Here is a 20,173-nt window from a genome sequence, read left to right as displayed (position 1 = left end):
AGGAGAGCGAACGTGACTGTCTCCTCCACATTATGTTATCAAAGAGACTAACAAGCAGCCCAGCAGAGATTAACTTGCTATCCTGCCTATGAACTACCAATCTGTGGATTGATGCCCGAGTCTGCTTGTGCTGGTCACAGACATCAGAGAAGTGCGCAGGCAGAGTGCCAGAATCTGTAGTCTCTCCAGATTATGACAACTTCATGACAGTCGGCGATTTTTGTAAAAACCTTGTGACGAAAATAATGAAAACTTTCTGCTAAACTTTTAGCCCTTCTGACAGAGTAAAGAATTATGCTGACATAGTAGACATAAGGTTTATTATTTTCTTTCTCAGTAAAGCTATTTGGTTCATAGGTATAAACATTTAAAGTTTGAATATTTTCCTTTTTTGTCAAAGTTCTAAAAATAAAAGCAAAACATATTAATTTAAATTTATTTCTAACAATATACAACGTGTGAGGAAAAAACAATTCTCCAATGACTGGGATATGTTGAAAAAAATCCATAGTTATTTCCACAAAAAAGTGACAGATCTGAAAAATTATGCTTGATCACTAAGGGGTTATAGTGGATTCTTCCCAGTGTGAGTTCTCTGATGTCTAACAAGCTGTGATTTCTTAGTAAAACATTTACCACATTCTGAACATAAAAATGGCTTCTCTCCTGTGTGAATTCTCTGATGTGCAACAAGAGATGATTTATCTGTAAAACATTTCCCACATTCCGAGCATGAAAATGGTTTATCTCCTGTGTGAGTTCTCTGATGTCTAACAAGATGACCTTTCATAGTAAAACATTTCCCACATTCGGAACATGAAAATGGCTTCTCTCCTGAGTGAATTCTCTGATGTGCAAGAAGTGATGATTTTTCCGTAAAACATTTCCCACATTCTGAGCATGAAAATGGCTTCTCTCCTGTGTGAATCTTTTCATGCATAATAAGAATAGATTTTTTAATAAAACATTTCCCACATTTTGAACATGAAAATGGTTTCTCTCCTGTGTGATTTCTCTGATGTATAACAAGAGATGCTTTCTCTGAAAAACATTTCCCACATTCTGAGCATGAAAATGGCTTCTCTCCAATGTGAATACTCATATGTCTAATAAGATTTGATTTACATGTAAAATATTTCCCACATTCAGAGCATGAAAATGGCTTTCTATTTGTGTGACTACTCTCATGTCTAAGAAGAATTGTTTTATTTGTAAAACATTTTCCACATTCTAAACATGAAAATGGTTTCTCTCCTGTGTGATTTCTCTCATGTATAACAAGATCAGAATTCTTATTAAACCCTTTCCCACATTCTAAACATGAAAATGGCTTCTCTCCTGTGTGGGATCTCTTATGTGCAAATAGATTTGATTTATATGTAAAACTTTTCTCACATTCTGAACATGAAAATGGCTTGCCTTCGGTGTGAATTCTCTGATGTGTAACAAGAACTGTTTTATCTGTAAAACACTTTCCACATTCTGAACATGAAAATGGCTTCTCTCCTGTGTGAATTCTCTCATGTATAACAAGATGAGATTTCTTAGTGAAACCTTTCCCACATAGTAAACATGAAAATGGCTTCTCTCCTGTGTGAATTCTCTTATGTGCAACAAGATTTGATTTATATGTAAAACATTTCTCACATTCTGAACATGAAAATGGCTTCTCTCCTGTGTGAATTTTCTCATGTGCAGCAAGGTTTGATTTATATGTAAAACATTTCTCACATTCTGAACATGAAAATGACTTCTCTCCTGTGTGACTTCTTTCATGTATAATAAGATGAGGTTTCTTTGTAAAACATTTCCCACATTCTGAACATGAAAATGGCTTCTCTCCTGTGTGGGATCTCTCGTGTACAATAAGTCTTGATTTATAAGAAAAACATTTGCCACATTCTGAACATGAAAATGGCTTCTTTTCAATGTGGGATCTCTCCTGAACAACAAGATTTGATTTCTGAGCAAAACAATTCTCATATTCTGAGCAAGAAAATGTTTTTTTCCTAGTGGGCGCGCTTTGATCTTCCACAGTATTTTCCATACCATTCTGTGATGATTTAGGAGATAGTACTTTAAAAGGATCAGAAGGTAGCTCTTTGATATGAAGGGCTGAGTGTATATCTGAGTTGTTTCCATGCTCTTCATATGGATCTTGTTTGATGCTACAATCTTCTGCTTTAAAGTCTGGAGATATCAGATGTCCTTTGGAGGTGTCGGTACAGTCATCTGCCAAGAAGAAAACTTATTTATTTTTGAACAAAGTAACTTAAAAATTATATTAATCTTAATATTAAAATTAAAAATATAAGTAATAGTAAATGAGTCCAATGTTCTATGAATAACTGTTTTATATGATGTGATGACTGCACAAGAATCAATTTTACTAATATCCACTCCCGATCATTAACCAGTACAAACATCAAAGAATAAAACATTTGTCACTGATTGCATATTTTATGCTAGCATAAAAACTACTGTCGGCAGCGCATCCATTCGCTAAATAGAAAATATTCTCACTTTCAATCTTCAGGGAAAGTAGAGGGTTGTAGCAGTCATCTCTCTCTGAATTGTGCTCTCTGCACTTCCTCAGTGACGAGAAGCGAGCAGCTACAGAGAAAATATAACTTAATTTTCTCCCTGCAGCTGCTCTTTTACAGCCTAACATATTTTAATTGTTATATATATGCAGACTACCATTAAAACTGAAGGTAAATAGTGTTTTTTTGTAGCTGACAGGCATCTTTCTTCTCTCTTCACATGCACAAAAGATAAACTCTTGGTCGAATGTTCAGGTCTATGAAGGATTTGGGAGAGACTGCAAACTCAGGTATAATTGTATGTCTGTACTAATATCACAGTAATTACATGTCTGAATATCAACATTATATGTCGGAATATCGACCAGAAGACTGGCGGCTTTTTATAGATGGCTCCATTAGAAGCTTGAAATGTGTTCTCTGCACATTGGTAACTGTTATGCATCTTTTCGATTTAACGAGCCATTCGCAGTTTCATTGTACCGTCCGTGTGTACTTACACGTGCATGGCTTAATCTTTGAGACAAGCATATGCTACTGGCAGGATCAACCAGGTAGTCCGTCGGCTCATGCAACAAAACTTAAAGAATATGAAAATTTAAAAATCGTATTATCATGAACATCAGTGGTCGATTTGTGTTGATCTGAAGATGGTGACCTTCTTGCTTGGAGACAAATCTGGATACACAAAATATTCAAGCTTCATGTGCCTCTGGGATAGCCGGGCAAAGCAAGAGCATTGGACAAAAGTCTCATGGCCTACAACGGAAGAAATGATTGTTGGCGCTAATAATATTTTTTCCTGTCACTGTTAGGTGTCTAATTTATTTTTTTTGTATGATTTTGGATTGTTTACTTACTAGTTGTAACAAAAATAATAATATTCTCGCAGTTCTTAATGCTTTTCAATCGTGTTGCATTAGTTAGTTGACTATTAGGGATGATCGAAAACTTCAATTATTCGTCTTCGAGAATATTTTCCGAATACCTCGCCGCTATTCGACTATTCGCGAATATTTGATACGCAATGTAAGTCTATGGGAAACCCGAATAACAACTATTCGGTACTATTCGGGCTTCCCATAGACTTACATTGCGCATCGAATAGCCAATTAGCGGTGAGGTATTCGGAAAATATTCGCGAAGCCCAATATTTGAGGTATTCGATCATCCCTATTGACATTTAAATATCTCAGGATCTAGAGCCAATGTGGCATATTCTTAATCAGCACCATAAACTTAATATAAACCATTCAGACATCGTTGGCACCAAAATCACTGTATACCAGTGTAATCTGTATTTTAGCTGAAAGGGGGAATGTACAGCAACAAAAAGTGAGAAAACACATAACATAAAACCTCTAACCTAGATGTTCGGGCCGGTGAATGAGGAGAGTGTGACTCTACACTTATTTATATTGTGGGGCGATTACCTGTAGGATCCTCCTCTTTGCACCGCTCATCTCCCCACACATCGCTTTCTCCTTTCTCCATTATGGCTTCAGGATGAATCTTCTTCAGATTTTTCCTGGATTCCAAAACTGTGAAAATAATAATGTAAAAGTCACAGAGAGAAGGAAAACTAACACAAAAATTCTAGATAGAGGCTTTTCCTACAAGCTCGTGTGGCACCTGAGACACTAACCAATGCCAACTTCGCCACCTCCTATATCACCAGTGCTGCCCTCAGAGTCAGTACAGCGGCACCTAGTGGTAGAAGCAGGAGTTGCTAGAGCAGGGTCCGGTAAGTGTACAACAATACGATAAAGTCATATCCTTCACTATTTTGTCTTCACATGTTGGATGCTCTAACATTTTCATTTTTCAATTATATAAGGATTGTTATGTTTGGAAATGTTGTATTTTTGTGATGCACAATATTTTATTTTTTTTTTAATATCCAAAATTTCACTATCACCATTCTCATTAATCCGGAATGGCACATATTTAAATGTGCCAGTCGGATATATGCACAAACTCCATATCTCTAAATTTCATACATATATCTTTTTTAGTTTATCTGACGTCTACTGATTCGTACCATCTATCTGTGCTTAATGTGTGGAAAATAGATTACTTTCTACATTGTCTGGAAGATAAATGGAGTTATGACATCTGGATATCTAATGTCGCGGGCGGAGGGGACGCGCTTGCCACGCTCGGGTCCGGGGCTTCTGCTGCTGCTGCTCGGTGGCTCGAGCGGTGGGCCGGACCCGGGGACTTGAGCAGCGCTCCTCACTCGTGAGTGAAAAGGGATGGTTTGGTTAGGGAGATTGTTCGTGACGCCACCCACGGGACGTGGTGATGATGGCACCACCGCTGCTGGTAACGGGGATCCCGGGAAAGATGGTGGGGTGCAGCTGGGATGTTGTCCCCTCCGTGGGTAGGGGGTTTGGTGATCCCGGGGCCCAGTGGTGTAACGGGGAGGATGGATGGCTGGGGTGCAGGGACTGCGCGGCGCGGTGCCGGATGGCACTGGTGTACTCACTCAGATAATCACTGACAAAGGCTCTGGTAAACCAAAACGGCCGGATGGACGGGTCCCGCAGCTGGCTGCAGTGTTGTTGTTGTGCTCTCCCCGGACGGCTGATGGTGGCTGTCTTTCCCTGCACCTTTGAAAATGTTCTTGACTCCTGTGGTTGCCCACCGGTAGTCCGCTCCCCGGCGTATAGGTGCCGTAGGAGCCCGTGTTGCCCGCAGGCGCTGGCCCTTGGATCTCTAGCCTGTGGCGGTGGCTGTATATCCTCTCTGGGTGGACGGTTGCCTTAAATCGGGACTTGGTTGTTAGGGAACCCCGGGAGTTCCTGTCACATTCGGATTTGACTATTGACGGTGGCTCCAAGCCTGGTCGGGGTCCGATGGCCCAGCCTGTGTGCTTAGCTTAACTCCGTTCCCCGGTCCGGTACCGGCGGGTCGACGCCCGACCCCGGTCCTTACAGCTCTGCGGAGTCCCACCAACTCCTGCAGACGGCCACCACCATCTGCCAACCTTGCTGTCAGTGGCTGGGCTCCGACCCAGACACCTCAGATGTTTACTCCTTTCACTTCCACCTCCAAGACTAATCTGACACCTTTCCTGTCTCCAGACCTGTACACTCCTCGGTGGGTGGGGCCAACCGCCTGGCTCCGCCCCACCTTGTGTGGACATCAGACCCTAGAGGGAGGCAACAAGGGTTTTTGGTTTGGCTGGTGTAACTGCCTAGGGTGGGGGTGTGTGTGTTGGTAAGTATGTGACTACCTGGCTAGTCCAGGGCGTCACACTCCCCCTTGGTAAAATGCAGACCGTCCGTGGGCTGCCCGTCCATCACCGGTTTTATTTTTCAAACTGTAAAAGATAAATAACATATTAAAACATTCAACATACGTATATTTTCAGGTCTTCCATTACGGGAGGTGCATTACTTTTAACGTTTCAAACATTTTTATTAAACGGACGGGTTCATGGTCATCCGCTCTCCCACCCAAATAACCTGATCCTTGATGCTGCCCCTAAGAAATGGGCAGCACCCCTTTACCCCAGTCCTGGTCCAGGTTACCCGAGCGGGAAAGGGTACGGTGTCTCGCACCCGGCTGTCACTTCAGGGGACCCCACGTCCAGGGGGACCCCTGACCCCCGGAGGGTGGCCACCGGTCCTGGTGGTGGCCGGGCCCCAGCCTGCTCTGCTGCGGGCCCTTCCTCCAATCTGCCTCTCCGGAGGCGGCACGGACGGAAAACCTGCCCACAAATTATTTACAGGCCCACAAGTTCGTGGGTGGCCTGCTAGTTCTCGGCCATGTTCATGAGGAGTTTCTCATGTGGTTGGTAAACACATAGGGTCCCTCCGGGGACAACTTGCCGGCAACGGCCGGGATAATCACTGATGACAATCAGGTGAAAACTTTGGTTGATTCGGATTCATTCAAAGTGCTGAGGGTCCCAACGGGGGACAACAGGGTGCAACGGTGGACCGCTGCCACTATTTGAGGTCGCACTCATCCAGGACCTCTTCCAGCTCGATATCCGGACAGGACGGTGGAGGAGGGGGCTGGGGTCGCATCTGCACACTGCGGCTTTCCCTTTGTTTGACGTCCAGGGCGAACCAGCCCCTCTCCCCGCAGTGTCGGGCGTAAGTTACCAGGTCGCCCGGCAACAGATCGCGACCTGGGTGGCCCGTTGGGAGGTGCGAGTTGACGTCGCGGCGAGCCACAAACACTTCGGCCTCCAGGCCCGGTTCATAAATAAAGCCGAACCCCCTTTGCGGGTCAAACTTCCTGACTTGGCCTTCATACACCGGGCCCTGCACCTGAAAGGTGGCATTGCGGAGAGGGTCCTTCTCCTTAATCACTCGCGCCATTACTTCAGCCCTCTGCTGCTCCCTGGTGGCGATTTCTCGGCCCAACTGGCTTGGCTCTCTGTCCCAGTAAGGGGCGCTGGCATGCCCCTGCGCTCGGGTCGGGCCCTGCTGGACCGCGCCCACACCGGCCACAACCGGTACTCTCTTGTGGGGGTCCTGCGGTGAAATGGCCTGAACTGCTGCGCTGCAGTGTCGGCCCGGCGCAGCCTCAGCCGAGGCGTGGGACTCAGGGACAGCTGGCCTCACCGGTTGGGCCTTCGGGCCCGCAGCGGCCGGTTCTTCCACGGCCGGGCGGAATGCCGGGGCCGGGACGGTCTCGGGTGCGGCCACTTCCGGGGCCGACGGCTTCTCGTCGCGGACGGGCACTTCCCGCAGGATCTTCCATGGCAGCGGGTGGGATACGGGCCATTCCCGGACAACACCCCCAGGCCGGTCCTCTAGGGTGGACGGGCTAGACTCCGCTACCGATGTTGGGGGTAGCGGACCGAGCGGAGGGGCAACAGCAACTGGTACGGATGGCGGGGGAGGCAGGAGGGTGAGCGGATGCAGACCGGGCCCCTCAGCCGCAGCGGCCGGTCCTTCTCGGACACAGGGGCGAGGGTCGCTTACCCGCTCCTCCAACACTGCCTCCACCTCGCGTCTCCGCACGGCCGCCGCCACTTCCTCCATCTCAGCTACCCAGCGCTCCATCAAGAACCGGACCTGGGTTTGAAGGCGGCAGCACATTTGTGCGGTCTGGGCTTCAAACCACGCCGCCGTTCCTGGCGTGGGTTCGGGAATTTCGGCATCACCAGACGGGACGGACATGCTTGCTGGCAGACTTCCAGGAACAGGAGATGTTGCAGAGTCCTGGCGTCCCTGCTTTTTATGCCCTCGGCTACATTAGGCAGGCTTTCACCCGCCCCCTCTTGGTTTTTTCTAGCACTTCCGCTTGTTGGGGGCGGGGCTTCGCTTTCACGCCTTCCCTGCTCGGAGAAGACACTCGAGCGGGAAATCTTTGCGCCAAAGATGGTGGCTCTTTCAATTTTTCGGCCGGACGCCGCCGGCGGAGACTACAAGGCGCACTTCCACTGGTAAGTAGATCGGTTCTATCCTGTTAGCAGACGCCAAGTTGTCATGGGCGGAGGGGACGCGCTCGCCACGCTCGGGTCCGGGGCTTCTGCTGCTGCTGCTCGGTGGCTCGAGCGGTGGGCCGGACCCGGGGACTCGAGCAGCACTCCTCACCCGTGAGTGAAAAGGGATGGTTTGGTTAGGGAGATTGTTCGTGACGCCACCCACGGGACGTGGTGATGATGGCACCACCGCTGCTGGTAACGGGGATCCCGGGAAAGATAGTGGGGTGCAGCTGGGATGTTGTCCCCTCTGTGGGTAGGGGGTTTAGTGATCCCGGGGCCCGGTGGTGTAACGGGGAGGCCGGATGGCTGGGGTGCAGGGTTGGAGGGACAGCGCGGCGCGGTGCCGGACGGCACTGGTGTACTCACTCAGACAATCACTGACAAAATCTCTGGTAAACCAAAACGGCCGGATGGACGGGTCCCGCAGCCGGCTGCAGTGTTGTTGTTGTGCTCTCCCCGGATGGCTGATGGTGGCTGTCTTTCCCTGCACCTTTGAAAATGTACTTGACTCCTGTGGTTGCCCACCGGTAGTCCGCTCCCCGGCGTATAGGTGCCGTCGTTTTTTCTTTACATCCATTAGAGGCATTTTCTCCCTTTATTTGAGAGCGCATGGATTGTGGTTAGCCTTAAGGCTATGTGCGCACTGGGAAATGGAATTTTCTTGAGAAAATTCTGCATGCTCTCAAAGATTACCGCACCCGCGGTAAAAAACCGCGGGAAACCGCACCCGAAAACCGCATGCGGTTTGCCACGGTTTGCTGCGGTTTTACCGCGGTATTGTTCGCGGTATTGCCGCGGTTTTGCCACGTGCGGGTTGGGATGTGCTTTATTGCATTCAATGCAATAAAGCACATTGAAGAAAAAAAAAAGTCATTTAATTCTGAGATAGTAGATAGACAGAAGAATAGATAGAGGGATAGATAGATAGACAGACAGATAGAGGGATAGATAGAGGGATAGACAGATAGAGGGATAGATAGATAGATAGAGGACAGATCGCTGCATTTCCCACGGTCGGCAGTGAGTTCACATTACCGGCCTTGGGAAATGACCGGTAATTACCTCTGCTGTCTGCTGCTTTCATTCAGCGCTGTCTCTGTGACAGTCGCGGCTGGATGTAAGCAGCGCAGGACCTGTGGATTACGCCGGAGCGGTGGATTACGCCGGAGCTTTGGTGCGGGAGGGGTTAATAAAATGGTGAACGAGGCTTGTTTGTTTTATTTAAAATAAAGGATTTTTCTGTGTGTGTGTTTTATTCACTTTACTTACGGGTTGATCGTGTCAGCTGTCACATAGACGCTGCCATGATCAAGCCTGGAGTTAATGGCGGTGGTCCCCCACCATCATTAACCCCTTGTATTACCTTGCTGCCACTGCTACACTGCAGCAAGAACAGTCGGGGACACGCCGGTGCTGCCGCATAATGTATGCGACAGTGCCGGGGCAGCTGCGGCTGATATTCTCGGCTGCCGGAGGGGGAGTGAGGCGGGGGACATTAACCCTGCCCCTCTCCCTCCCCAGCATGAGGATACCGGGCCGCCGCTGTGTGCTTACCTCGGCTGGACGGTAAATATGCAGTGGAGCCCACGTTCTTTTTTTTCTATATTTCCGTTTTCTTTCTATGTGTGTTCTATGTGTCTGTGTCTGTGTTCTATGTCTGTGATGTCTGTGTGTGAGTGTGATCTGTGTGTGTTTACTCTCTCCTCCGCTTCCTCTTCCTGTAATGACATCACTTCCCTGCAAAACCGCAGACAAGCGATGCACATTACCGGAGGTAAACCGCGAAATGCCGCAGGGAATAACGCAGGAAAATGCAATGAACCGCACAGAATTTGCTGCCTGCGTTATTCCCTGCGGGATTTCATGATTAACATTGGAGTCAATGGAGTGAAATCCCGCAGCGATGTGCGGAAAAGAAGTGACATGCACTTGTTTTTGCTGCGGGATTCCCACAGCAAAACATGCAGCTGTCAAATTCCGCCCAGTGCGCACAGGATTTTTTTTCTCCATAGGATTTGCTGGTGATTCACTGCAGAGATGTTCTGAACATTTTCTGCAGCGAAACATGCAGCAAATCCGCAAAAAATCCGGTAAGTGCGCACATTTGACAGCAGAATTATTTTTTTTTTTTTTTTTTAAGGGAGCATGATATATAGATGAAAATGCATGTGATTTGAGATCAATTTGTGTCCTGGGATGAGTATTCCTCTCTTTAGTGAACAATCATCTGTTTATATACACGCACAGAGGTATATGTATAGATAAAGAAAAAACAAAAGAATAATAATAAAGAAATAAAGAAATAAAAAAATAAAAAATAATTAAATTCTTTTATATACGTTTTTTCATATAATCTATGAATATATTGGCGGTTATGTGCTTACATTTGGGAATTCTCCTTTTCTGATATACACATGCATTTTCATTAGGACTCTTGCCCACCTGATGATGAGATTTAATATAAGCTGTCTTTATACCTGTTTGTTCACTCATGTATACATTTGTATATTCACTGACATATTTATGTGTTTTTTGGTGGTCTGGACGGTTGGATTAATGACTTTTTTCATTATTATTGATGTATTTCGTTGTGTTAAGTTGATATGTATATATTTTTATTTAGCCTTTAACCACATATAGTCTTGCTAGTTCATCCTTTTGCAATTATGTATGAAGGTTTACACCCACTGCCAGTTGTTTGCAATTAGTGATGGCCAGCTTTCCTTCTGTGTCCACATAGTGAGTTAGTCTATTTTAGTAGCTGTGTGGTGTACATGGATTACTTATGATTAAGGACTCTTTGCTTTTAATATGGAAGTCCGAAACGCGTAAAGTTTCCATGGGATAACTCCCTCCTTTTGTTTACACGGATGGAACCTTTTTAATATTTGCCAATAAAACTTTGACATTTTATCCAGAGGAGTTTGTGCCGGATCCTTTCCTCTTTTTGCATTTATTCCTAAACCAGCTGGGACTTGCCGGTGGATCCCTGGCACCCGCAAGGACTGGCAGCCCGAGGAACAGGTGAGCTGAGGATACCCTTATTTCTACCTTTGAAAATGTTCTTGACTCCTGTGGTTGCCCACCGGTAGTCCGCTCCCCGGCGTATAGGTGCCGTAGCAGCCCGTGTTGCCCGCAGGCACTGGCCCTTGGATCTCTAGCCTGTGGCGGTGGCTGTATATCCTCTCTGGGTGGACGGTTGCCTTCAATCGGGACTTGGTTGTTAGGGAACCCCGGGGGTTCCAGTCACATTCGGATTTGACTATTGACGGTGGCTCCAAGCCTGGTCGGGGTCCGATGGCCCAGCCTGTGTGCTTAGCTTAACTCCGTTCCCCGGTCCGGTACCGGCGGGCCGACGCCCGACCCCGGTCCTTATGGCTCTGCGAAGTTCCACCAACTCCTACAGACGGCCACCACTGTCTGCCAACCTTGCTGTCAGTGTCTGGGCTCCGACCCAGACACCTCAGGTGTTTACTCCTCTCACTTCCAACTCCAAGACTAATCTGACACCTTCCCGCCTCCAGGCCTGTGAACTCTTCAGTGGGTGGGGCCAACCGCCTTGCTCCGCCCCACCTGGTGTGGACATCAGACCCTGGAGGGAGGCAACAAGGGTTTTTGGTTTGGCTGGTGTAACTGCCTAGGGTGGGGGTGTGTGTGTTGGTAAGTATGTGACTACCTGGCTAGTCCAGGGCGTCACACTAACCCTATTGCTCCATGGGATTTGTCATATGTCTTCCTTCCTGTATTTTATACCACGTAAAAGGGAACCTGTCAGCATATTTGGGGCCTATAAGCTGCGGCCACCACCAGTGGGCTCTTATATACAGCATTCTAACATACTGCATATAAGAGCCCAGGCCGCTGTGTAGAATGTAAAAATCACTTTATAATACTCACCTAAGGGGTGGGTGGTGCAGACCGGTCGGATGGGTGTCTCCATTCTCCGGTACTAGTGCCTCCTCTTTCGGCCATCTTCGTCCTCCTTCTGAAGCCGGAGTGCATGACACGTCCTACGTCATCTACACTCGGCGGTCTAGCATATGCGCACTACAATACTTTGATCTGCCCTGCTCAGGGCAGATTAAAGTGCGCCTGCGCAGGACCTCAATACCAGCGAGTGTGGATGGCATAGGACGTGTCATGCACATAGGCTTCAGAAGAAGGACGACAAAGATGGCTGAAATAGGAGGTTCCGGCACCGGAGAATGGAGAAGGAGAGAGAGAGAGATAGAGATCTACTTGGGCATGTGCGCATTTGTGGTTTCCTTGGTGACGCGTGGGAAACGCATGCGCCGTTTAGACCAGATCCCCGGCGCCAGTGTTTCTGATCTCGTAGTGTGCACACGCACCATTTTCACAGCTAGATGATTCATTGGAGGCGCACACAGGTGCCGCAGACATGGCTTTTCTTACTAATGAGGAGGACAGGATATAAAATGTGCTATTTCCACACAACACAGTATACTCCCCCCTGAGAAGTGGTCGGAACTATATGACATTCCACACAAAGTAAGCAAAACGTACGTAGGGGTTTCTATGCTATGGGATGTGATTAATATTTGAGGAATATCCTCTGAACCTTTTATTTTGATCAGCGGTGGTTAGTGTTTTTGAAAATAGTTGTAACACACGCACATGCACTTTATGGATTAATGCACTATATGAGTGAACTAGGATTACATTTACCTATACCACCGTGATCACTGTTTTTACCACCTCACCTCATGCCTATTCCCATCAGCAGGCAAAGGCACATATTAGCAGTTTATGTGCCTTTCAATTGGATATATGTAGTTATTGTTTTCCTGTCCAGTGTCATTCTTTGGATATTTAATCATTACCACTTGGTGATATCTAATATATAAAGCTGAATGTGTGTATGTATGTGTGTATGTGTGTATGTCCGGGATTGGCATCTGCACCGTCGCAGCTACAGCCACAAAATTTTATCCCCGCGCTTTACAGTTATTCGCCAAAAAACCTGCCTCCATTAAAGCGAATGGAGCTGGGAGCCACAGTGCAGCCAGAACTTCAGAAGAATGCGCAGCCACGCCCTTATATGGAATGTTGGCGTGTCACAATGCAGCCAGGGAAAGAGACAGACACAGACAGGGAAAGAGGCAGACACAGACAGGCTAAGAGACAGACACAAAGAGACAGACACAGACAAAGAGACAGACTGACAGGGAAAGAGAGGGAAAGAGAAAGACAGGTTAAGAGACAGACACAGACAAAGAGACAGACTGACAGGGAAAGAGAGGGAAAAAGACAGACAGGGTAAGAGGCAGACAAAGACAGGTAAAGAGACAGACAAAGAGACAGACAGGGAAAGAGACAGACAGGGAAAGAGAGGGAAAGAGACAGACAGGGAAAATGACAGAGATAGATAGACAGACAGGGAAAGAGATAGATAGACAGACAGGGAAAGAGACAAAGAGATAGAGAGACAGAGAGATATATACAGAGGGGGAGACAGACAGAGAATGGGAGAGAAATAGGGAGACAGTTACTATCCCGGGCAGCGGTGGGTGCTATGTTAGGAGGCGAAATTTTAACCCCGCTCGTTCCAATTTATCAATCAATTTTGCCCCTATCTACATAATGGGGAAAAAGTGAAACGAAAAGTGTTGGGGGCAAATTGACAGCTGCCAGATGTGAACAAGGGCGACTTAAAGAATGAGGCGATGGCGCCAAAGAGTATATACCGTACAGTTGCTAAGGTGGGCCCCGACAAGGGATACTCACCACACTCGAGGATATGAACACACACACAAAATGCGCCACACACTACCACGTATATGAACACATATACCACCCTCAGCACACATCTCACCACACATACAACAACCTCGCCACATAATCGCCCTAAACACACACAAGTCTGGTATTATCCTTCAAAAATAAAAATCTGATTGATAAGCAGCCAAACTACAAGAACAACAAATGTACCACATAGGAAATACGGAGCTGTCAGTCACATGACCTGTCTATATGTGTATGTGTGAACTAATATATACTGTCAGGGGGAGGGCTTTCTGTTGCCTGGAGATTTATCAGGCTGCCAATAGCAACCAATCACAGCTTAGCTTCTATTTTGCTACAGTTAATTAATCTGAGCTCTGATTGGTTAATATAGGCAATTCCCTCCTGTCTCGCTCTTCCCTCCAGTCTCTCCCTTCCCTTCTATCTCTCTCTTCCCTCCTGTCTCTCTCTTCCCTCCTGTCTCTCTTCCCTCCTGTCTCTCTCTCTTCCCTCCTGTCTCTCTCTCTTCCCTCCTGTCTCTCTCTTCTCTCCTGTCTCTCTCTCTTCCCTCCTGACTCTCTCTTCCCTCTTGTGTCTCTCTCTTCCCTCCTGTCTCCCTCTTCCCTCCTGTCTCTCTCTTTCCTCCAGTCTCTCTCTTCCCTCCTGTCTCTCTCTCTTCCCTCCTGTCTCTCTCTCTTCCCTCCTGTCTCTCTCTCTTCCCTCCTGTCTCTCTCTCTTCCCTCCTGTCTCTCTCTTTCCTCCAGTCTCTCTCTTCCCTCCTGTCTCTCTCTCTTCCCTCCTGTCTCTCTCTCTTCCCTCCTGTCTCTCTCTCTTCCCTCCTGTCTCTCTCTTTCCTCCAGTCTCTCTCTTCCCTCCTGTCTCTCTCTTGCCTCCTGTCTCTCTCTTCCCTCCTGTCTCTCTCTCTTCCCTCCTGTCTCTCTCTCTTCCCTCCTGTCTCTCTCTCTTCCCTCCTGTCTCTCTCTCTTCCCTCCTGTCTCTCTCTTCCCTCCTGTCTCTCTCTTGCCTCCTGTCTCTCTCTTGCCTCCTGTCTCTCTCTTGCCTCCTGTCTCTCTCTTGCCTCCTGTCTCTCTCTTCCCTCCTGTTTCTCTCTTCCCTCCTGTTTCTCTCTTCCCTCCTGTCTCTCTCTCTTCCCTCCTGTCTCTCTCTTTCCTCCAGTCTCTCTCTTCCCTCCTGTCTCTCTCTCTTCCCTCCTGTCTCTCTCTTTCCTCCAGTCTCTCTCTTCCCTCCTGTCTCTCTCTCTTCCCTCCTGTCTCTCTCTTTCCTCCAGTCTCTCTCTTTCCTCCAGTCTCTCTCTTCCCTCCTGTCTCTCTCTCTTCCCTCCTGTCTCTCTCTTCCCTCCTGTCTCTCTCTCTTCCCTCCTGTCTCTCTCTCTTCCCTCCTGTCTCTCTCTCTTCCCTCCTGTCTCTCTCTCTTCCCTCCTGTCTCTCTCTCTTCCCTCCTGTCTCTCTCTCTTCCCTCCTGTCTCTCTCTCTTCCCTCCTGTCTCTCTCTTCCCTCCTGTCTCTCTCTTCCCTCCTGTCTCTCTCTCTTCCCTCCTGTCTCTCTCTCTTCCCTCCAGTCTCTCTCTTCCCTCCTGTCTCTCTCTTCCCTCCTGTCTCTCTCTCTTCCCTCCTGTCTCTCTCTCTTCCCTCCTGTCTCTCTCTCTTCCCTCCTGTCTCTCTCTCTTCCCTCCAGTCTCTCTCTTCCCTCCTGTCTCTCTCTCTTCCCTCCTGTCTCTCTCTTCCCTCCTGTGTCTCTCTCTTCCCTCCTGTCTCTCTCTCTTCCCTCCTGTCTCTCTCTTCCCTCCAGTCTCGCTCTTCCCTCCTGTCTCTCTCTCTTCCCTCCTGTCTCTCTCTCTTCCCTCCTGTCTTTCTCTCTTCCCTCCTGTCTCTCTCTCTTCCCTCCTGTCTCTCTCTCTTCCCTCCTGTCTCTCTGTCTCTTCCTTCCTGTCTTTCTCTCTTCCCTCCTGTCTCTCTCTCTCTTTCCTCCTGTCTCTCTCTCTTCCCTCCTGTCTTTCTCTCTTCCCTCCTGTCTCTCGCTCTTCTTTCCTGTCTCTCGCTCTTCTTTCCTGTCTCTCTCTCTTCCCTCCTGTCTTTCTCTCTTCCCTCCTGTCTTTCTCTCTTCCCTCCTGTCTTTCTCTCTTCCCTCCTGTCTTTCTCTCTTCCCTCCTATCTTTCTCTCTTCCCTCCTGTCTCTCGCTCTTCTTTCCTGTCTCTCGCTCTTCTTTCCTGTCTCTCTCTCTTCCCTCCTGTCTCTCTCTTCCCTCCTGTCTCTCTTCCCTCCTGTCTCTCTCTTCCCTCCTGTCTTTCTCTTCCCTCCTGTCTCTCTGTCTTCCCTCCTGTCTCTCTTCCCTCCTGTCTCTCTCTGTCTTCCCTCCAGTCTCTCCCTCCTGTCTCTCTCTCTTCCCTCCTGTCTCTCTCTTCCCTCCTGTCTCTCTCTTCCCTCCTGTCTCTCTCTTGCCTCCTGTCTCTCTCTTGCCTCCTGTCTCTCTCTTGCCTCCTGTCTCTCTCTTGCCTCCTGTCTCTCTCTTGCCTCCTGTCTCTCTCTTCCCTCCTGTTTCTCTCTTCCCTCCTGTCTCTCTCTCTTCCCTCCTGTCTCTCTCTTCCCTCCTGTCTCTCTCTTCCCTCCTGTCTCTCTCTTACCTCCTGTCTCTCTCTTACCTCCTGTCTCTCTCTTACCTCCTGTCTCTCTCTCTTCCCTCCTGTCTCTCTCTTCCCTCCTGTCTCTCTCTTCCCTCCTGTCTCTCTCTTCCCTCCTGTCTCTCTCTCTTCCCTCCTGTGTCTCTCTCTTCCCTCCTGTCTCTCTCTCTTCCCTCCTGTCTCTCTCTTCCCTCCAGTCTCTCTCTCTTCCCTCCTGTCTCTCTCTCTTCCCTCCTGTCTCTCTCTCTTCCCTCCTGTCTCTCTGTCTCTTCCTTCCTGTCTTTCTCTCTTCCCTCCTGTCTCTCTCTCTCTTTCCTCCTGTCTCTCTCTCTTCCCTCCTGTCTTTCTCTCTTCCCTCCTGTCTCTCGCTCTTCTTTCCTGTCTCTCGCTCTTCTTTCCTGTCTCTCGCTCTTCTTTCCTGTCTCTCTCTCTTCCCTCCTGTCTTTCTCTCTTCCCTCCTGTCTTTCTCTCTTCCCTCCTGTCTTTCTCTCTTCCCTCCTGTCTCTCGCTCTTCTTTCCTGTCTCTCGCTCTTCTTTCCTGTCTCTCTCTCTTCCCTCCTGTCTCTCTCTTCCCTCCTGTCTCTCTCTTCCCTCCTGTCTCTCTCTTCCCTCCTGTCTCTCTTCCCTCCTGTCTCTCTCTTCCCTCCTGTCTTTCTCTTCCCTCCTGTCTCTCTGTCTTCCCTCCTGTCTCTCTTCCCTCCTGTCTCTCTCTGTCTTCCCTCCAGTCTCTCCCTCCTGTCTCTCTCTCTTCCCTCCTGTCTCTCTCTTCCCTCCTGTCTCTCTCTTCCCTCCTGTCTCTCTCTCTTCCCTCCTGTCTCTCTCTTCCCTCCTGTCTCTCTCTTCCCTCCTGTCTCTCTCTTGCCTCCTGTCTCTCTCTTGCCTCCTGTCTCTCTCTTGCCTCCTGTCTCTCTCTTGCCTCCTGTCTCTCTCTTCCCTCCTGTTTCTCTCTTCCCTCCTGTCTCTCTCTCTTCCCTCCTGTCTCTCTCTTCCCTCCTGTCTCTCTCTTACCTCCTGTCTCTCTCTTACCTCCTGTCTCTCTCTTACCTCCTGTCTCTCTCTTACCTCCTGTCTCTCTCTCTTCCCTCCTGTCTCTCTCTTCCCTCCTGTCTCTCTCTTCCCTCCTGTCTCTCTCTCTCCCTCCTGTCTCTCTCTCTTCCCTCCTGTTTCTCTCTTCCCTCCTGTCTCTCTCTCTTCCCTCCTGTCTCTCTCTTCCCTCCTGTCTCTCTCTTCCCTCCTGTCTCTCTCTTCCCTCCTGTCTCTCTCTTCCCTCCTGTCTCTCTCTTCCCTCCTGTCTCTCTCTTCCCTCCTGTCTCTCTCTTCCCTCCTGTCTCTCTCTTCCCTCCTGTCTCTCTCTCTTCCCTCCTGTCTCTCTCTTCCCTCCTGTCTCTCTCTTCCCTCCTGACTCTCTCTCTCCCCTCCTGTCTCTCTCTTGCCTCCTGTCTCTCTCTTGCCTCCTGTCTCTCTCTTGCCTCCTGTCTCTCTCTTGCCTCCTGTCTCTCTCTTCCCTCCTGTTTCTCTCTTCCCTCCTGTCTCTCTCTCTTCCCTCCTGTCTCTCTCTTCCCTCCTGTTTCTCTCTTCCCTCCTGTCTCTCTCTCTTCCCTCCTGTCTCTCTCTTCCCTCCTGTCTCTCTCTCTTCCCTCCAGTCTCTCTCTTCCCTCCTGTCTCTCTTCCCTCCTGTCTCTCTCTCTTCCCTCCTGTCTCTCTCTCTTCCCTCCTGTCTCTCTCTCTTCCCTCCTGTCTCTCTCTTCCCTCCTGTCTCTCTCTCTTCCCTCCAGTCTCTCTCTTCCCTCCTGTTTCTCTCTTCCCTCCTGTCTCTCTCTCTTCCCTCCTGTCTCTCTCTTCCCTCCTGTTTCTCTCTTCCCTCCTGTCTCTCTCTCTTCCCTCCTGTCTCTCTCTTCCCTCCTGTCTCTCTCTCTTCCCTCCAGTCTCTCTCTTCCCTCCTGTCTCTCTTCCCTCCTGTCTCTCTCTCTTCCCTCCTGTCTCTCTCTCTTCCCTCCTGTCTCTCTCTCTTCCCTCCTGTCTCTCTCTTCCCTCCTGTCTCTCTCTCTTCCCTCCAGTCTCTCTCTTCCCTCCTGTCTCTCTCTTCCCTCCTCTGTCTCTCTCTTCCCTCCTCTCTCTCTCTCTTCCCTCCTCTCTCTCTCTCTTCCCTCCTGTCTCTCTCTCTTCCCTCCTGTCTCTCTCTTACCTCCTCTCTCTCTTCCCTCCTGTCTCTCTCTTCCCTCCTGTCTCTCTCTTCCCTCCTGTCTCTCTTTTACTTCTTATCTCTCGTTATCTCCTGTTTCTCTTACCTCCTGTCTCTCGCTAGTCTTCTGTCTTCCAGCCTCTTTTACTTCCAGTCTCTCTCTTCCCTCCTGTCTCTCTCTTCCCTCCTGTCTCTCTCTTCCCTCCTGTCTCTCTCTTCCCTCCAGTCTCTCTCTTCCCTCCTGTCTCTCTCTTCCCTCCTGTCTCTCTCTTCCCTCCTGTCTCTCTCTCTTCCCTCCAGTCTCTCTCTTCCCTCCAGTCTCTCTCTTACCTCCTCTCTCTCTTCCCTCCTGTCTCTCTCTCTTCCCTCCTGTCTCTCTCTTCCCTCCTGTCTCTCTTTTACTTCTTATCTCTCGTTATCTCCTGTCTTTCTCTTACCTCCTGTCTCTCGCTAGTCTTCTGTCTTCCAGCCTCTTTTACTTCCTGTCTCTCTCTTCCCTCCTGTCTCTCCTCAGCTGTTTCTCTCTTGTCTGCTGACCGTCGTTACCTTCTTTCTGTCCTCTTCCGCTCTTTTCTTTCCTTCTTCCTGCTGTCTCTTGCCCCTCCTCTCCCATGTGGCTACACAGTCTGTGAATATGTTGGAGGAGGGCTCCTCTGCTCGGCTCCAGTCTCCACTGCCAACTGCAGGGTGTGGTGATTTCTTTTTCCATCCTTCCCTGTGTCACTGATCTGCTGTATTAGTGATACTGTCTACAAGGACAATATTTCCAGTCGTGTCTTGTGCCACACTCTCTGCTGAGCTATGCGTATCTAATCCTATCATGTGTGATACTTTCTGCTCTTTCACTGCAAACTTTTTGAGAGATTCCAATGATCAACTGCCCAGATCCATATATCATTGGAGTAAACGTTCTCCATTCCTTCTTCCTATTAATCGATCTTCTATATCTTCCACTACCTTGGCAGGTGATCTTTAAGATATTTCCGACTGTTTTAGTCACACCATGACAACGTGTTTTGGTGGTAATACCAATTGCAACTAGGGCCAGAAGAAAACTTTCTATCAAAATAAACAATGACGTTCTCTGGGGACCTCTAAGAAATGTTTGAAGGTAAATACTCTCTCTTCACATGGGTTTTCTACTATCAAATTGTCTTTTCTGGGTAAAGAATAAACTTTCTCTCCCAGCACAACTTTTGATAAGTTCACTGCTATCAAAGATCTGCACATTTTTGCTAGGTCTTTAATTTTAAAAAACAAAACAAAACCTTTCATAATGAATAACTGTGACTTATTTCCAACAGAAAGAGAAGAAACGGCGTTACGAGCGCTATAGACTTTGGCCAAAAAAAGCAATTTGTCCATTAATGATAAGAACTCTCCGGTAATTCTTCCGTGTTCAAAATTAATCTTCCCCCATTATCGACATGTCACAATGGTGAATTATTTGTATATCTTGTCTCTACAGAGTTTGAGTGCCTTCTATCCAGTATACCCCAGGGTAACCTGACCGCAATCTTTGTTCAAAGAATATTAAGAAAATGTCAGACCTGACTACTACACCAGCAGATAAAGGGGACAATGTTGTCATCTGATGTTCGAGTCTGAGGCATACCGTC

General features: G+C 48.3%; 1 protein-coding gene across 4 annotated transcripts; it reads right to left on the bottom strand.

Moving 5' to 3' along the window:
• Nucleotides 1–303: 303 nt before the first annotated feature.
• On the bottom strand, nucleotides 304–19,153 carry LOC142245458 (uncharacterized). Of its 4 annotated transcripts, XM_075318181.1 has the most exons (4): nucleotides 18,992–19,127; nucleotides 3,977–4,084; nucleotides 3,044–3,302; nucleotides 304–2,232 (listed from the first exon to the last, which is right to left on the bottom strand). In XM_075318181.1, exons 3-4 carry the CDS (start codon nucleotides 3,072–3,074, stop codon nucleotides 566–568), a joined length of 1,698 nt encoding a protein of 565 aa, XP_075174296.1. In that variant the 5' UTR covers nucleotides 3,075–3,302; nucleotides 3,977–4,084; nucleotides 18,992–19,127; the 3' UTR covers nucleotides 304–565. The 4 variants fall into 4 exon arrangements, with proteins under 4 accessions (XP_075174296.1, XP_075174295.1, XP_075174294.1 ...); XM_075318180.1 differs by lacking the exon at nucleotides 3,044–3,302 and having other exon boundaries at nucleotides 19,101–19,153; XM_075318179.1 differs by lacking the exon at nucleotides 3,044–3,302.
• Between the last annotated feature and the right edge of the window lie 1,020 nt (nucleotides 19,154–20,173).

This window comes from Anomaloglossus baeobatrachus, chromosome 7 (genome assembly GCF_048569485.1).
Source record: "Anomaloglossus baeobatrachus isolate aAnoBae1 chromosome 7, aAnoBae1.hap1, whole genome shotgun sequence".
Taxonomy (NCBI): Eukaryota; Metazoa; Chordata; class Amphibia; order Anura; family Aromobatidae; genus Anomaloglossus; species Anomaloglossus baeobatrachus.
This window is presented reverse-complemented; position numbering and strand designations above follow the sequence as displayed.